At 39.0% G+C, this 19,319-nt stretch overlaps 1 protein-coding gene across 1 annotated transcript in view; it reads right to left on the reverse strand.

Annotated features, from left to right (window-relative positions):
* Positions 1 to 19,319, reverse strand: part of pcxa (pyruvate carboxylase a) — a 109,373-nt gene that overhangs the window by 69,275 nt on the left and 20,779 nt on the right. Inside the window, exons 8-9 of the mRNA XM_079587041.1 lie at positions 17,511 to 17,629; positions 4,636 to 4,798 (exon numbers count right to left, since the gene is read on the reverse strand). Coding sequence (XP_079443167.1) covers positions 4,636 to 4,798; positions 17,511 to 17,629 — 282 coding nt within the window. The remainder of the gene's footprint in view (positions 1 to 4,635; positions 4,799 to 17,510; positions 17,630 to 19,319) is intronic.

Consider the following 19,319-nt stretch of genomic DNA (forward strand, 5'->3'; position numbering starts at 1 on the left):
GCATGGCATTTCATCCTCCATTTGTTTTCTTTAATTGGAAGCTCTAAGAACAAATGACCAGAGGGCTGCTGGTGGACTTTTGCAAGCGAGTAATATTTTAACTTTGCAAGAGGCCTAGCTCAACATGAGCCAGACAGAATCATATTAACCTATGGTCAAATATGAAGCCATTTAGAGAGGAAATAAAAAAGCAAAAATCATTTGTTTACATTAATAGGGTACATGTATTGAAGGCACAAATCTATTTTTTCTTTTTTGCGAGAACTCTTAGTGATGCAAGATGGACTCTTATCTAACATAAAAATAAATGAAAAAAGTAGCTACTTTTAAACATCACATGTCTGTATCCTCCTGGCATCATGCCTGTATCGAAGATTCTGGCCTGTTTCACGTTATCACTTCTTGACGTGGGACTGGCCAAAATCTGTCTGGTCTAGAATACAGGCCTTCACTGTATTCAACAGTTAAATAAAATAAAAACACCAGTGTCATAATCTATTGAATTGCTGTTAAGGTAATTAACTTGTTTTTGTACATTTAGTAGAAAAATTAATCAACCAAAAACATTTAACTGTGAGCAACCCTGTTACCACATGATTATTAACCCTAATACTCAGGTAACACTCTTTATAACTGAACTGTGACACCGGAAAGTTAACATAATTGTGGCCCTATTTTTGACAGTATACTGGAACTTAATTCTTTAACTTATGAGAAATCAAGATTATCAAAAACTGGTCCCAAACTAGCAAGTCAGAGTGACACCTTCATTTAGGCTAAATCTGCAACCCGTTACCCATTTTGAAAAATATTTTGAAAACAAAAAAACAAAAACTCATAAAGAGAAAATACCACATAAAATGTAGTCATAATTTAGTATTATAATTATAACAATTTATTATACACATACATGCACACACTATTCTTGGAAAGTGCCAGTCATAAATGACTGGTGAGGGAAGAAGCTAAGGTGCCGAAACCAAAGGAAACACGAATCACCAACTACTTCTGCACACTGAAATTCCATTCATCAAAAGAGAAATCAAATGAAGTGACGCTGTTCTTCGTCTCGTGAATTATGGACTCCCATTTCCACCACAGCAGTATTTACCATCAGCACATTCAACAACATAATTATGTTTATTATGATAATGCAAATCACTCGATTCTCCTCATCAGCATTATGTTCTCTCAGCGCGCCAGCAAGAGCCGAAGCGTTAATGAACCAACACTTGCTCACAAACACGCAACACGAGGATTGAACGAGTACCACCACCAAAGAGGCTTGTAATCTTTCACACGCTTCAATAAATTCTGCGTTCAAAGCCCAGACCCTATAAAGGTTTACATCTGAAACACGTATAAATCATCCAAGCCTCATATGAAGAATTCGAGCAAATATGAGATTTTAATTGCCCATATACAGAACATATTTTCTCTGATGCACCATGTTATGGTAAAGGCTTCTACCTTCTCTCCTTCGCTCTCATTTGATTACAGAGAGCACCCTTCAGTCAACAGCCATATTTTTTTTATCCCACAGAAACAAAAGCGTAGAAGAGCTCTCAGTGCCTGTTCCCTGCATGCTCTCATCCCGGCACTTCACTTTACCCATTATGCACTCATTTTCCCTGCAAAACAAGAGCTTGGCCGACCTGCGCACCGCCCGCCCTCTTCTGCCTCAGAAGCACGACATCAGACATGTCAGAAAGTGAGGAGAAACTTCTAAGCAGACAGAGGAATCGAGAGAGCGACTCTTTTCTCTTTACCTGCAGCCTTATTTTCACATCAGTCGCCACTGCACATAAACACAGGAGAGCTTGTGTTGACATACTGAAATGGGAGAAGATCTAACGTGTGGCTGATTATATTCCTTCATAGCAGTACCTTTCTCCATGTCGGTTTCTCTTTCTCTTCTTCACTGACTCCGGTCACACGAAACATTTACCCTAGAGTACAATTTTTACTGCCAATTAGACCTGGCTACATTTAAGTATATATATATATATGTGTGTGTGGAGAGATTTACATCTCCGCATTTAAAATGGGGTTGTAATATGTAAAAATATTACAATTTAAACTGTTTACTATTTTAAAAGATTTCAATATTATTCCTGTGATGGCAAAGCTGGATTTTTAGCAGCATTATTCCAGTCTGTGTCACACGATCCTTCAGAAATCACTCTAAAATGATGATTTGCTACTTAAACTTATCAAATGTTAAAAATAGCTGATGAATATGAAGTTAAAAAAAACAGCATTTATTTGAAATTTATTCAGCAATGTTACAAAATATTTCTTTCTTCTATAATCTTACTAACCCCAAACTTTCGAAGAGTAGTGTATCATTCTCACTATATGCAAACTATTTTACAATATTCTATATATGTGTGTATTTGCTATTGCCAAGCAGATTCAAAATGTTTAAAAAAAATGTAAGAACTACAAAACAGTAAAACTCGAGATAATATAAATCAAGGAATGTTTTCAATTAATGAATAAAATAATAATAATAATAATAAGAAATCAGTATATGCATTTATAATTAACAGCAATATTTACCCATTTATACAAAATATAATATTTATATAAATATTTAAAATAACGAGACACTGCAACATTGGCAAGAAGTTGCAACAGATTTTCTGTAGTAAGTTGATTTGAAGGGTCAGAGCATCATTCGTACAATTTAAATATACTGTATTATTTGCAGGTTCTAATAAAGTTAGACTAACTGGATTGTTTTTGGTGTCATTTAAATCAATTCTTGCATGGTGAGTTCATTTTGGACCCTGGTTTATTATCTTTCCCAACTATCAGTCTAGACTCTCAGCCTATTTATTGGTCAGTGCACACCCCTTGCACCACTACATCTAAGCTGATGTTGATGTTGAAGCTCTCGTCTCCTAAATCAGGGAAGCTCAAATTCTCAACTCTTTTTCCTTCTTACAACCATCTCATATTCTCTTACACTCCGTTAAGGGAATTCTCACTCTCTGCTTATTAGCTCTGGCATATAGATAGACAATAACATTTAAACTTCGCCCAAGTTCTCGGCATCTCCCGTCCCTCTCCCTTCATCTCTCCATCAGTATGGATCCTCATCCCTCTTAAGTGGAAACATTCTTCCAACATCACAGGATGTCCACGTCAGTCTTTGAAGCTTAGAGCCAAACACTTTTCTAAAGGTAATGGAAGAACATGCTTATCTGAGTGATCCAGCTCTCTTTTGATACAGCCAAGACCCTGTGGCTGGATGGAAGAACAAAGATTTCGCCCAGGCAAGGCACATCCGAAGATGCATCTGGACAGTACGGGGTTATCGAACCAATGAGCTGGCAGAGTGTGGGTATAACAGGAGGATTATAGTGTGTGGTTTGTGGGCTAGTCGACTCCTTGGAGCATCTCTATGTATATAGACACATCTAGCCTGCAAGATCTTGATCAGACACCCTCAGAAAACTCGGTTAACCTTGCAGCTCAAAACCAGATAACTGCTCTGACACAGAGTCTAGCAGCTCAACGGTGACTGGGCACAGAAAGCTGATATTAATATTTGTTCAATTATACATCCACCAGCATATCATTTCCATACAAAAAGTTCCATACTAAAAGTTTCTGTCCGCAGTATCTCAGACAAATTTCATAACTCCGCGATATCACCACAAGCAGGTACACACTGACTACCACAAACACGTATGTGTTTTTCTGAAGTGTTCAATTTACACCTAAGCATTTGGCAATGTCTTAATATTTGAAAAAGAGAGCCTGTCAGCCCTTGTGGTCCTCCTGGGGGTGTACACTTTACCAGTCAGCAAAAGTGCTCATCAAGGGTGCAAAGCAACCCCAAAAGTGGGCGCTCATGAGCATGCTTACTGAATCATAAAATGTGACCACATCAAATACTACTCCATTTGGGAGAGGGCAAAGGTCTCAGAAATTGAATACCTGTACTAGAGCTGCACGGTTAATCAAAATGACACCGCACACTATTTGGCAAAGGCTGCGATTACTACATGCGCAGCTTGTCAGTGCAGCACGGCTGATCGGTGGTAAATGCTGGTCCATCTGAAAGCCAGAGGGCGCTCACGCAGACAAGCCAAAAATGCCCCGCAGCAGAAGTGAATGACACATCATTCCAGGAAATCCCTATGGGTGTCATACTATCGCTGTAGCTGAACAAACAGAAGATTGAAATGCTTTGATTGATTAAATGTTGTCTTTTGTTGGACAAGAGGTTCATAAATGCTTCACAAAAAGATGTTTGACATCAGTTGCTTTTACAAATGCACGTTAAGCCCAATTTATACTTCTGCGTCGAACTCACGTCGTAGACTGTGTAGCACACGCACCCTTCGGCGTACCCTGACGTGCACCTCTCCAAAAATGTAACAACGCATCAATTCTATGTGTACCGCAAGCGTCTGTCTGTCTGTCTGTCTGTCTGTCTGTCTGTCTGTCTGTCTGTCTGTCTGTCTGTCTGTCTGTCTGTCTGTCTGTCTGTCTGTCTGTCTGTCTGTCTGTCTGTCTCCTTCCTTATGTTATTAAGTTTTAAATAAATTAAAATCTCTCTGAAAACATTGCTGAGGGGAGATATACGAGTGCTCAGCTGTTGAATGTAGGATGTAAACCTACCTCCAGTCTCCCCGTGTCAGGCTGGAAGCCACGTGCTGGGTCCTCTGTGGTCACACGGCACTGGATGGCATAGCCATTGATCCGTATCTTGTCCTGTTTCAGGCCCAGCTCGTGCAGACTGCGACCTTCACACACTCTCAACTGAGCGTGTACCAGATCCACACTGGATGAAAGGGAGAGAGAGAGAGAAAAAAACAGAGACAGTGGTTATATTACATTTGCTAAACAACAAAAACACACCCTGCCATAGGCCCCATAGCCACAACGATCACATCCAACACTGACACGATCACTCCAGAAAAGTGCACGTTATCAGGCCAGACCTGTTCAGCGATCTGGAATCACAACAGATTCACTCAAACCATTCTCAGTTGCTTGACATTCCAGCAGGTGCAACACGGCGAGACAATATTCACACCGGTGAGGCGAGAACGTGCAAGATGCCTGCTTGCTCCAATAACTTCTATTAGACAGGCTTGACAACTAGCAATCCGCTTCACAACACTGCACTCGCTTGACAAGGAGTGGGATGAGTGGATTGTAGAAGGAAACAAGCGAGTCACTCAACGACATACAAACAGGAAATGCCTGCAAGATTCAGGGCTAACAGCTAGCGCCTGATCCACTCCTGCCTCAATAACTTCACAATTAAATCACTCCCTCAACTCAATTGAATGAACCAGGCTTTTCCAGGGCTGATTGGCTACATTTGGCTGAATCTGCCATCTTATTGGATAAGTGCTTTCACCAGTGTAAAGTTGGATTTATTAAGAGCCATATAAATCACAGTGATATATTTACTCACCCTAGATTCACTGAACTCATTCCTCATGTCCCACAATTCCTCATATATCAGGTCAATTTTCTTCTTACAGGCGCAAAGAGAAGGGGTGAACCAGGGTTGACTAATTGGGGAAAAGATGCATGTATAGCGAATGGAAACTTGTCAGAGTTGCGAACCCGCAGCCTTCTGTTTGGAATCAATGTCGACATGTAAGGGTAACGCTACAAGGGATTTATTCCTAATTACTAATGCTTTCTTTCACCATATCAGAAGGAATAAAAGGCATTCAAACAGCTTCAAGGCTAAAACTTCATGATCATTCTCTTTATGATGAATGAATGATCAAATTCCAATGTGCTAGTGTGTGTGTGCAAGACAAAAACTGAGAGCACCCAGTGGGTCACAAAATATTTTTAACCAATAAAAAAATAAAAAGTATTTGCTTTCATGTTGTGCATCAATAATTAATGCTACAAAGTGTCTGCCTTTTTTTTTTATCTCTGGCACAGAGGCATTTTGAAAATGTAAGATTTCTCGAAGGCCAACATGTATAAATCGCACAGCATGCTTTTGATAACACTACACCAATATATTTATATGAACAAACACACATGCAATGCAATATGTTTGCACAGCTCTCAACATTATCTGGCTAGGCCTCATTAATTTTTTAACAATGGTACAAACAGGCTCTGAATATTGCACGCATATATCTTTATGACACTGGCTTCTTCTAATGATAACATCTCTCACATGAACTCTGGTCATAACAGCTGCAAGCTGAAATAATTACCAAATGAAACCTCAAAATCAGCTTAATGGATTATGCCTACTTTTTTCTTTATGTAAATACTTCAGCAGATCAATGTGCAATATTTAAAATGACATTTATCAGAGGACACATTTGGGGTCTGAGTGGCAAACAGTAAGGTTGCAAGTTGAATCCAAACTAGGTGAAAATATTCGGCTTTTTCATGGACCCTGATCAACACACTTAACCCACAAATACGGTCCCTGTATTTACTGAACTGACAGGGTAAATCAGTGTGGATGAGCTAAAATGGTTCCAACATTAAAGGTTTCAGTGCTAATATAGCGTTACTAAGAACAGCTTTTAATGCGAGTTAATCTTTCAGAAACCCACTGAACAAATTTAAAAGGGATTCTTATTGGGATGACTTATTTTTCGATTCAGAAGTATTCAATTATGTATTATATGCAACCTCTACTCAAAAAATGTGTTTTTCCTTATTTGCCTGTCACACAATGTCAACACAATCTAAATCAAATATTTATTATAAACTCGATAAATCTAGCATTGAATTTATATTAAGAATGAATTGACAATATAGAATGGGATTCATCTGATGTTTTTGACAAAAATACAGTATACAGCTTTGAAAATTAATCTTTGTTCTGCCTTTTGAAGATACACACACTTAAGAAAATCAGACGTCAACAGTAACACTCGAGTGGATTCAGTGACTGTTTTGAAAGAATCAGTGATCAAACAGTCAAACAGAAAGATTTGCTAAATGTCATGGTGACTAAGCAGATAACTAGGGAGTTTGTGATTCTTCTTATAGACAATCTGCTTATACAAGTTGTATATTCACTATGTTGTCTAAAGACTGTGCATGATCAGTGTAGTATATTTAGTAGTTTGGCTTTTCAGTGCTGGACAGGAAGAGTAATCTGCTGCAGTGAAAACAGATTCTGGGATTCAATGTCCTCATAAAAACACAGCTATAAGGGGCCGCAGACCCAGTCTCAAGGGCACAATGTTCACTTCCACGCTCCCTTAACTCTCTCTCAAGCATCTCCTGATTATATTCCCTCCCATAGCAATCCTAATCCGAAAAGCTACAATCACTTCCATAATAATGTGAAACAATAACTTATAATATTGCAGTAATCCTTTTATGAACAAGCTTTGCTTCAGGAAACATGCATCGCCTACCAAACTCCCCAAAATACACAATATCCTGATTAAGAAAGCAGTACGTTTTAACATCTCCCATCCCGATTAAGAAAGCAGTATGTTTTAACATCTCCCATCCCGATTAAGAAAGCAGTATGTTTTAACATCTCCCATAGATTTAGAAGAGAATTTCATATTTGTTTTATAACTAACCGGTTTTAAAAGCATCAGAATGAGATGAGAATTCACTAATAATGACGTTTTTCAGCAATGACTCATCTATGACTCTTATTTCCCTGGCATGCCTTAAAATCCCAGGCAACAGTGCATTATGTGGGATAATACAATAGACTGTGGCTGATAAATGAACCATTTCTTAAAAGTGTGTAATCAGCATCTTCAATCTTCTACTGTAATGCAATCTGAACTGTTATCTAAGCAGAAAAGTTGAATAGTGTTTGTGACTAGGACTGGCCGGTATGATAGAGAGATATATATAATATATAATATATATATATATAGTGGAGACAGTATAAAATGAGACGAGGCGGTAAAAGCGGTAAAATAACTCAATGCAGTACTCGAGCTGACTGACACACAACTGAAGCACAAACTCAGATCTCTTTCACGTCTTACTGCGCTTGAATGGTTGAATACACAATTATGTCCCATCGTGTGGAGTATTCATGTAAACAGTGTGTTATGTCTCAATTGAAAGTAAACAGTTGGGTGTAAAACAGATGTGTATCAGTATAACAGATCCGTGAATTCATTCACACTTAGAGCAGCAGGTAGGCATTTTAGGCTGCTGTCACTGTGTCAATTATGTGAATCAACCAAAAGAGAAAATAACTTGCTGCTCTTGACTGAATAACTTTTGTAGCTTTAATAAGAATACATTTTAATTTAATTCATACAGTGAAGTAGCCTAGAAATCTAGACGCACCCTAGCGGCAGCAAAATGTTGATGCAAAAATCTAAATCTTGATGTAAGTCTGCCTTGCCAGGCTAACAGCGAGTACCTAAAACTGAATTGGTTTAATAATTGTTTTTGTTATATTGTATTTGCTTATTGTTTGTAATTACTTTTGACAAAATAAAAATAACTATACCGTGATATCTATTGCTATGGTTTAGTTTTTTTTATTGATTTCCCCAATTTCACATTTACCAATCCTCAAAAACGAATCCATGCTGAGTAGTGTCCATTAATTCAGCACACACATACATGCCTACATACACCAACCTTCAACCAAATATGAAAATAGATATGTGCACACACACTCTGAAAAAATACAGCCAATAATAGGGCATTATTTAAAATTATCAACAAAGTCGATGAAAGGGAACCACATCTGAAAAAAAAAAAAAAAAAAAACGTTTTTCCCGATCCTCTTAAAGGAACACTTCACCCATTTGCATTAGACTTTGTATCTTTAGAAACCCAGTCACATTTTCGAATGGTCATGGTTTATTCCCTTATTTTCCCCTGAGATGGGAGAAATAAGGATTTAAGTGTTCCACTTCCTGGTTTTTATGACGCAAAAATCGTCATTTTGCGTCATAAAAACCAGGAAGTCAAATTTATTTGAATAAGGGTAAGACTACAAACACTAGCTCATCATTTATCCAGTAGAAGGCGCTGTTCCGCATGTTTTCAACCCGCCCATAGAGGGATCTCACTCACTCACAGAATGTACATATAGTGTCAGCCATTCTTTATTTGGAAGCTAAGCTAACAGTTTCTTATTCTGTGGAGAAAGCTGAGTAGTAGCGGTGACCATCCTCTTTTTCCCGGACATGTCTGGCCGTCGAGATGGTCCAAAATGTCCGGGATTCGGCTTTTGCTTTCTGCAGTCGCATTCATAGTTTACATGCACACCTTTTGTTTCAATCTAACTGAATTCATTCCGATTGGTGAATCTGAATGTAGTGTTTACATGAACGCTAAACAAGTGATCGTTTGATGTGCGTTTTAACATTGCTAGGAAAATTCCCACTCCTCCGTGAGAGATACGAGACCGGTGCGTCTCACAGGCCGCAGGCGCCGGCGCCACTCATCAGTAATCACGCCACCGGCCTCGCATCGTTCTCCGCGGCCGTCAGTCTCGTTCCTGCTCGTCACAGTAAACATGAGGAATGGCGACTGAAGAACGCAAAAGCCGAATCCTGGACATTTTGGGCGACATCAAAATACTGGGCAGACTCACGGAGACTCACTAGTAGCATAGCCTTGTTGTTTACTGCGATCTCTTACCGGTAGGCGTGGCCTCCTAGGGCAGCGAAGCAAGTGCATTCTGGGAGTTGTTGTCTTTCATCCCCATAAGCCAAAAATACATTTTCTGGCTTTTCTCAGTCTAGAAGGCTCCAAATTCAAAAATAATTTCACATTTCTTCTACATAAATGACCCATTTTAAATACACATTCATCTTTCCAGAGGTGAAGTGTTCCTTTAATGAATACCTAATCTTTTCGAGGCAGAGACAAGGCATCATATCTCTATTCCATTATGAGCAGGTGGGATGGGATCTTTCGACTTTAATAGTATCGCTCTATGCTAACAAGGAAGAGAAGGCAAGGACTTTACACACTGATGCTGACAGCTATGACTGCTCTGAAGTGACTCCAAATAATGCCACCAGAGGTTCTGGCTCTAATCTGTGCTGAAGAACCGCCGAAAGGGTGTGAAATATCGATCGCCAGCAACGCTCTAATTTGGGGCAAGTCCAGAACATGTGAATTAATGATCCCTCAGCACATTGACATCTATTGCACATGGGGCTAGTGCCATGAAACATTTGAGCTATTTTAATTTTGGATATATGAGCTCTGTGTACTACTTTGAACTCTATAAGTGAATGCCGAGCACACATTGACGATGAATGGACCCATTTAAGAACGCAGTTCCAATGCGTCTTTCAGAGAGTGGCCTGTCAAGGTCTTCCTCCCAAGCGCTCTTAATGTTATCTAGAGGGGAAGATGCCAGATTGGTCATTAAATTGTAAATAATGGAAATTGAGCCCTTAGCTAATATGTTACATGAAAGGAAACTATCCAACGGATTTTCAGGAGGATATTTTTATAGTGAAATGAAATCTCTCATGTTGTGAAATAATTTGGTCATAATTGCTCATCCCTAGTTGTGGCACTAGGAATGTCTCTCTCATACGTGTCAATGTGTGCAACTTCATAAAAGGATAGTTCACCCAAAAAATGAAAATTCTGTCATCATTTACTCACCCTCAAGTTGTTCCAAACCTGTATGAATTTCTATCTTCTGCTAAAGACAGAAGATATTTTGAAAAATGTGGGTAACCAAACCATTGACGGTAGCTATTGACTGCCATAGTATTTTTGATTTAAATTTTAATGCTATGGCAGTCAATGGCTACCGTCGGCAACTGTTTGGTTAAGAACACAATGACATAATAAAAATTTGGGGGTGAACTATCCCTTTAATGTGATTTACACAAGTCGGACAAGTATCAGCTGGGTCTATACATTTTTTTCTTCCGTTTTCCTCAAATAATTTTCCTCAGCCCTAGTTGGGACCATGACTGTTTGTTAGGTCTGTTGTTCGAGGATCAAGGATGTTGACTCAAATCACAGTGCTGGTCAACTTCTGAAAAGGTAAAACTCCCATTTACAAGCAAAAAAAACACCACCATCACATACTTGCTACCCCTAAACTGCCATCGTGTACCCTTCACTTCTCCAGATCGCAGAGCATTTCAGCAGCCAACAGTCAGATAGATGAGAGAGTGAGCGAGTGCAGAAGAGAGACACAAACAATGAAGACTGGGAGCATTAGACAGAGGAAACAAGAGAGCAGAGAGAAAAAGGAGGACAGCAGAACAGAGCCGACTGCAGCAAACAGCAAGAGAATGGTGATGGGAGCTGCTCAGTGATGAGGTGGGGGAGCCATGTTAATATATTCAGTCTGATTCTCTATTCCATTTTAATTGCCAAAGCCAGGCAGCAGCATATGCAGAAATGATGTGGGAGTGGAGTAATCCCAGTCAGTCATACAACACAGACTGAGCCCCTGAGTGACACTGTGCTGTTGTGTGATTGAATGGGTGTGTGTGTGTTCTCCCACAATGTTTTATATCTACCAATGCTGCTGAATGGGACCATACCAGAGTTTAAATAAATCAATATGACGACAATTGTGTATCAAAGCCAAGAATACTTGAATACCAAGAATACAAAGAGTCACAATGTGTGGCAATATACCATCAAGATCTCGTTTTAATTTTTATTGACCCATTGTTAAGTTTGTTTGTCTACATATATACCATTTATTTTAATCAATATTTAAGGTTGTTGAATGTTACACATCAACTATATGTATTTTATATTTTAAATATATGCAAATCATATTTATATAATTTATTGATGTTAATTATTAATAGTTATTCATATTTTAGTTAATCTTATCTATAGATATTACCCATGCATACAGAAAGCTGGACAGACAAACAGAACATTGGACAGAACAGCCGACAGACATATAGAACATTAGGCAAAAAGAAAGACAGCCCGAAACACTATACTATACTATCAAAGAGCATCTTCCTTCGGACGAGACGTTAAACCGAGGTCTTGACTCTCCGTGGTCATTAAAAAAAAAAAAAAAAAAAAAAAAAAAAAAGAGTAGGGGTATAACCCCGGCATCCTGGCCAAAATATCCCCAGTGGCCTCTGTCCATCATGGCCTCCTAATCATCCCCATATACTGATTGGCTTCATCACTCTGTCTCCTCTCCACCAGTAAGCTGGTGTGTGGTGGGCGTTCTGGCGCAATATGGCTGCCGTCGCATCATCCAAGTGGATGCTGCACATTGGTGGTGGTTGAGGAGATTCCCCCTTCTATGCAAAGCGCTTTAGGTATCAGAAAAAGCGCTATATAAAATGTAACATTTTATTATTATTATTATTATAGGCAGACCCTGCTATAGGCAGAAACCTTGTTTGTCTGCAGCGGAATAACATCAGAAGAGCCCATGTGCAGCTTCGCAGGAACACTGTCCCTCACCATCTTATCTCTGGTCATAAGTGTGTGCAGGTGTCGGGTCCAACCAGCCATGTTTAAACAGCATCATTACACACTGCTGTTGACAAAGTGCTTGAGCTGATCAGCATATGGTTACATGCAGCTAAGGTAACGCACACAAACACACCTGGAGAGGGATGCTGGCACGGATCAAGTCTCTGTCATCACATAGAAGGCTCTCCAGGGACCCCTAGGAACCATTGTTTTTTTTATCTGGTCCATTCAGAGCCAAATCAGAAAGGACAGAAGCTTTAGACATCAATACCACAACAAATCCAAACAACTAAAAATCACATTGACAGTAAACAGCACTCCATTATCTGATGCAACACTATAAGCAAAAGGTCATAAGAACAAACCCACAAAGGGATGAAATCCCTCCAGGAGAGCGCAACGGGATGGTGTGGGTAGTCCACATTCAGCTTAAATAACTTCACGTCAATCAGTTTCTTTCCTCCCTCGCCATTAACCTCAAATTCATATTTGACCTTTAATTACAAAAGGCTTCTCTCCAGCTAACTTTCACCCTTAAAACTTTTGGCATCTCGCACGTCCCATAATGATCTATACCATTAGTTGCCTGTCCATTAAAAAAATAAATCGATAAGCTTGCAGAAAACACCCTACAACAACGCGCTAAAATCTCGGCCCGTTCCCCTGCTGGGTGAGAAAGTTCATCCGCCTCATTCATCTTGTTTTTCCTCTCGCCTTGTCTTTCTCTCACTCTCTCCTGCACCTCCATCCTTCCAAGCCCTCTAATGCCCTTGTCCAATCTCTTTCTTGCAAAAATGGACCAATACAAATGAGCAGCTGCAATTTAGCAACAACCCAAAGTAATTAGAAACCCATTACCAGGGTCACCCAGAGACAGCGCACCCACACACGCAAACACAAAGAACACACACACACACACACACACACTCTCTCACGCACATACAGAGCAAACAAACATGAATGCAGAATGAGCATGAAGTCACGGCATAACTGCACAGCTGTGAGGCGTGGAGAGAGGCAGTGAGTGAAGAACTGAAGCACTCAATCAACTATTTGCCATGCGCTTGAAGACTTCGGCATAATCTGGGAGAAATGGGGAGAGTAGTCTTGCGTAGCCAGAATTTTGAGTATCAGCATAAAGTCTGAACCACACTGAAGCTTGTTCTGGTCAAAAGGTCATGCTTTGGCTGGTTGGCATGTTCCAGTTAGCCTACTAAATGCTGACAATTTGAATATAACATAATAAAGACATTTAATTGTATATTTACAATTATACATAATTGTATATTTAATTGTAAATTGAGAAAATAACTACAATTCTAATAAAAAGAGAGAACTTTTCTAAAAGACATTTAATACACAAACAAAAACCAATGCATTTATCTCAGGTGTATATTATACTATAACACATTTGATTGTACTACAGTAAATGTTGAACCAGTGCCAGATTTTCTCCAGGTGTGACTAATTTGTCCCTGTCTGCTGCCTTTCATGTCACAGGATAATTGCTAATTAAGGGAGCCAATCAGCCATTTTTGTGTGCAATATGCATCAGACAGGACTGTAAACTGTCTAAGAGAACAAGCCAGCACTGAAACAATTTAGTACTAAACCGTATTTTACCACCAACTCTCGCTGTGGTCAGCCATCTTATTATTACTGTCCTAAGACTTTCTGACCCGAAGGAATGACAGAAAGATGGAGGAGATATCAAATTATGAAAACATGATGGGTAATTATGGGCAGCTGGCATATTTTATTACCTTGCCAGTGGCATGGAGCGACAGAGTGACAGAGGGTAATTGATCTTAATTACTGTGCCCAAATGAAGGTCATTTCATCGACAGAGAATGAGACTTAGGGACAGAGGAAAGACCAGCTGCATACAAATACACAGCTGAATATGATTGTCTCCGGATCAACAATACACACACCAGTGATTAAAGCGAGAGTAATTGGCAGGAAGGGTCAGGAGGAACGAGGCTTTTGTTACTGAAGTCTGAAATGGCTTGTCAGAAGAAAAATAAATATTATTCCCACCCTTTCGTCTAGCTTTAAAGGCCTTCTCACACAAAGGAAACAAACCGAAAAAGCACTATTGTCATTCACACGCTTTAATAAACCCGTCTGGCAATACAGACTGCTTTAAAAGCAAAATACAAGCCATAGGATACTGCAAATTTCAGTCACCTTAATGGAGTGATATGGCAACAGCAGGTGTACTCTTAGTAAAATAAAATAAAAAAATGGTACACCTGCTGTAATAGAATGGTATATTATAAATTCAAAAGTATTTGATTAAACGCAGCCTTGTACGATTTATGTTTTTTAAAGAAGTCTTACCAACTCGTAGTGTATAATAAGCCCACACCAATTTTGATTGCTTTTTACAGTGTTTTTTTGCACAGATTATTTTATTTGTATTATATCTTATATTTGTTTCTCGCAGCCTTTTCACATCAAGTCACATTGTGTCAGGGAGTTCATAAAGATAAATTGTGCTGAACATATACCAATGTCTAAAATATTTCAAATGATCACCATTTTTTTAATTGATGTGCCAAAAGAATTTCACATTATAAATTATTAAAAGTTTTTACATATTAAAAAATATCAAAATTTAAGTTTAGCTTTTAGTATGAATGCGTTAAGGCCTGTTCACACCGGGACGAATTTCGCGCGCGATATTCGCCGACGTTTAACACCTCGTCGTGACTAAACAAAGGGCGCCAATGTGAGTGTGCACACCGACGCGTAAAACGCCACGCGTAAAAGCGTCATTTAAAAAAAAACGCCTCGGGTTCGTTTTTTTGGTTTGACGCGCCACGTCAAAAACTATCCGACCAATGAGATTGGCGCGTTTGCTCACGTGTCTGGAGCTTCTGAAGTTACAGTAAACACAACTTGGGGGCGCTCAAACACAAAACGGTCTTGCCGAGCGTAACGCGAAGAAGACATATGCCAACTATATGCGTCTACAGTACCGGGAAGAAATAAGACGAGAAGATGCAAGACAAGATGAATGTAGAGCTGTTGGTCTCGTTGGTGTCGGAACATAGAGAACTATATGACAAACGTGCCAGCGACTACGCGGGGTATTTCTGTTTTACATTAAGCGCCATCTAATGTCAGGGAATGAATTTGCATGTTCACTCGGCTCATCGTCAGCGAAAATCGCTTGGGTGTGAACACAAAAAAACGCGTTGAAAAACGCTGACGAATAATGCGCGCCGATATTCGTCCCAGTGTGTACGGCCCTTTAGCCTTAAGGTTATAAATAAGCTTCAAAACGACAAAATTCGCATTTAGGTGATATAAGCATTCAAAATTAGTCTCACTTCCGCTAAAATGGATCACGGATTTTTTTGACATCACATCACTTCAGCTTCTCATCACATCTTCTGTCCAATCAAATGCTCTCTAGAATCTAACGCATCATCAGCGCTCGGATTCGCTTTCATGGTGCTGTCAAGTATGACTTTCAGTATGCGAGTTGAACTAAACGCTATAATGGCTATTTGAAAAGGGGGAGGAGCCATTCAATATGTCCCGCCTTAGCTTCCCGTTTCAATGGAAATTACGTCAACGTATCATACAAAGCTGCGCGTTCCAAGGCACTTCAGTGGGCCTTTAATGTATCATGTATAGTACATATACTAAACTATACATATTAACAGACTGAAAAGAGTGAGACCGTTCATATTACACCAATGCCAGTTGTTTCAGTCATGTTTCGATCTGACTTGCTGTTAATGGTCAAGTTTCAAATTTGAAGCATGCGTGAAGACTTGATCCCGGACCAGTGTAAAAGCCAGCTAGATCGAGCAAGTGGAGTGTAGAGTGACTCAGTATGAGGAACAGAAGGTGGCTGCTGGTGAAGGTCTTGGCATACAAGCCCCACTGCTGGCTAGAGAGCTGGAAATCAAGTTCATTACAGTCATATGCGTTTCCAAAGCCTTTCGCTCACAGCTGGGTTGCCACGCAATGCCAATTGTGAGCTGACAGCCTCAATTTCATGCGACAAGATGGACATTTATAATGAATAGGACCCTGGTACGTCCGCACAGGCAGTCACGCTCTACTAATTCACCAAGTCTGAACCAGCAGCAAAGATGGAAACCGTCCAGAAAAGTCAGGATCACATGTATTCAACTGTGTATTGGTACATACTTAAAGGATTAATTTGTATGTTGGAATTTTGCGTTTTAATAATCGTTTTCCCCTTATAAAGCACAATATAAATAAATGAAAACGTGTTGGCATCAAAATGTGTTAGAAAAATCACCTGCCCCACCCACTACATTTAAACTACCACTTTTTACTCTGCATCTTGGCGTCTTTTGCCTCTGGGATGAATAAGACGACAACAAAGCACTTCTCTCCTCTCTCCAAGACACACTTCTATCTGAGCTTTTTACTAAAATGAGGGGGGAATCGTTTCAGATACAAGCCCACTGAGAATCTTACAGGTTTCAAAGGGTCTAAGATGATGATGTCTTGCACTTATTATAATGTTTCTTTTTTTCCACACTGACATTTTAACAGCCGGAGTACAATACAAATTTTGAGTGTTAATTAGTGTTATAGGGCTGCTGAACATCGCCCCACAGTTATGCAAGTTTAATTGCATTTGGCCAAACAAAATGTCTTGATAAATGTCAACGAATATTTAGCAGAGTCATTATTTTGAAGAAAAAAAAGAAAAGAAAAAAAGAGGGATCTCCTCAGACTCTAAAATGTCAGACCAGACAGTCAGGTGATCAAAAATACATTTTATAAACCCTTGGCTTTGTGTAATATATATATATATTATATATATAATCTTCAAATTAATGTAGAAACAACAAAGACATTAGCCTATATAAATATTTGTTTAATGGCTGTTTTTGACCCATGTAACCTTATAAACAGTGCTTTAAGATTTTCAGGTAGATCTAACAGGTTCACACTTTACAGTCTTACAGTCGCTGCACAAATAATAAATTAAAATTGATGGGGTGGGGGGGGGGGGGGAGGAATGGATGCTACGTTAATTGCATTAAAATTTTTTATTTTGACAGCCCCAGAGAGAGAGAGATCTTAATTATGTACAGGCAAACAGAAATAGAAGAGGCACTTACTCTGTGATCTCCTCAGTAACTGTGTGCTCCACCTGCAGACGGGAGTTGACCTCGATGAAGTAATGTTTACCATGTTTATCCACCAGGAACTCCACTGTGCCTGCGTTCTCATAACCGACCTGAAGAAAGAGAGGAAATGGATTGAGCAATCAAACATTTAAATGTCCTAACAAAAAGTCAAAAATACTAGAAACATAACTTTTGGGGGGGAAATTGTGTGATGCCCTAGTGTTTAAAATGGCTAATTAGATATGCGTGGCCCTTAAATACAGCTTCAAACCACACAGGTTTTAGGCAAAATCCACAAATAGTGCACACAGGGTTTTTCCTAGGTCAAAAATGGTCTTCACTGGTTGCCATCCACACAAAGCATCCTACCCATGTAACTGATCCCAGTACTGACAATAAATCCAAAGAAACTGAATTATATTCATGAATGAATAATATAAGAAGTTAATATAACACTCTGTAAGGAAAAAATGATCACTGTCAGGACAGGTACACAAAGCCGCCCTCCTGCAAAAACTCAGATTATAATCAATAAGCTGTCTACGCTGTGCAGTAAATATCTTATTGACATTGTGTTTATACTCCGTTGGTTAGAATTAAAGGATTCACAAGCGTGCAGAACTCACGATGAACAAAAACTCCGCCATTTTGAGCGGTGTTGAGTGGATTAAACATCTGATTGGCCATTGCGTTGACAAGCAACAGATATTTCTGTGATTTGCTACGAAGATAAACGCTTTAAAAACTTTTAAATAGAAACCTGACACTCTTCACATAACGCTTATACAAACACTCATGGGAGCATTTTGAAGTAGCCAGCTATCAGCAGGTATACGGTACTGCAGAATGGCAGGTATCGTCACATTAAATGATCAAATAAATGTTTTCCGGGACACCGATTAATATTGGTGGCTGCCAAAAATGTTCTGAATGCAGGAAAAACCCTTGTAGGCACTACTTCTTTTTTTAAATAACAGGGTTTTAAGTGCTAAGAAAGATACTTTATCAGAAAATGTTGCGTGTGCCTCAGAAGGTCAAACGAAATATTATACATGCCATTTATCATCCTCAGAAGGTCAAACTAAATATTTTACATGCCATTATGATTTTGTCTCATTTTATATGAGGGTGGCATTTGCTGCAACCTTGTTACCAAACTCAGGTACATACTGTAACTGAAAACAGTTTACAACACACAAAAAAGAAAATGTTCGTTCCCATTAAAGATAAATATTAGTTTTGTCATTTGTAATTTTTTGTACAATAACTTTAACAAGGTTGAACAGTTAGTTGAGCTTGACAGATGCATTTAACATTTACAACAAACTACTCGTATACATTTTGTAAGAAAATAGTTTATCTACATCTAATTCTCTCTCCATAGGAAACTGGTTCGTCTTTAAAATAATGGGACAACAAATTTATGCAATACATGGAAAGCACAACTAAAAATATTACTACTATAAAATGTTGGTTAATCATTATGTGATCTTAAGTTTAAAAAAAAAAGTATACATTTTTATTTCTATTTATTTTATGACAATTGTGTCTAATACCATGTTACCAGTTTTATTGCAGCAATAATTATAACTGTGGTTTAGTGTAAATTATGGTACATTGTGGTAAGGGGCGGATTATTAGAAAGGCACCGAGACAGCAGGTTGCCTCTTACTAGGCCACATCTTGACACACACCACACAAAGCCCAATAGGAGGTTCCATAATCCTGTCCCCAAATTTCGCAGGAATGCAATCCAATTCGTCCTTAGGCCAGTCTCAGCTGCCAAATATGGATACACAC

The sequence above is a fragment of the Phoxinus phoxinus genome (genome assembly GCF_949152265.1).
Source record: "Phoxinus phoxinus genome assembly, chromosome: 17".
Classification (NCBI taxonomy): Eukaryota; Metazoa; Chordata; class Actinopteri; order Cypriniformes; family Leuciscidae; genus Phoxinus; species Phoxinus phoxinus.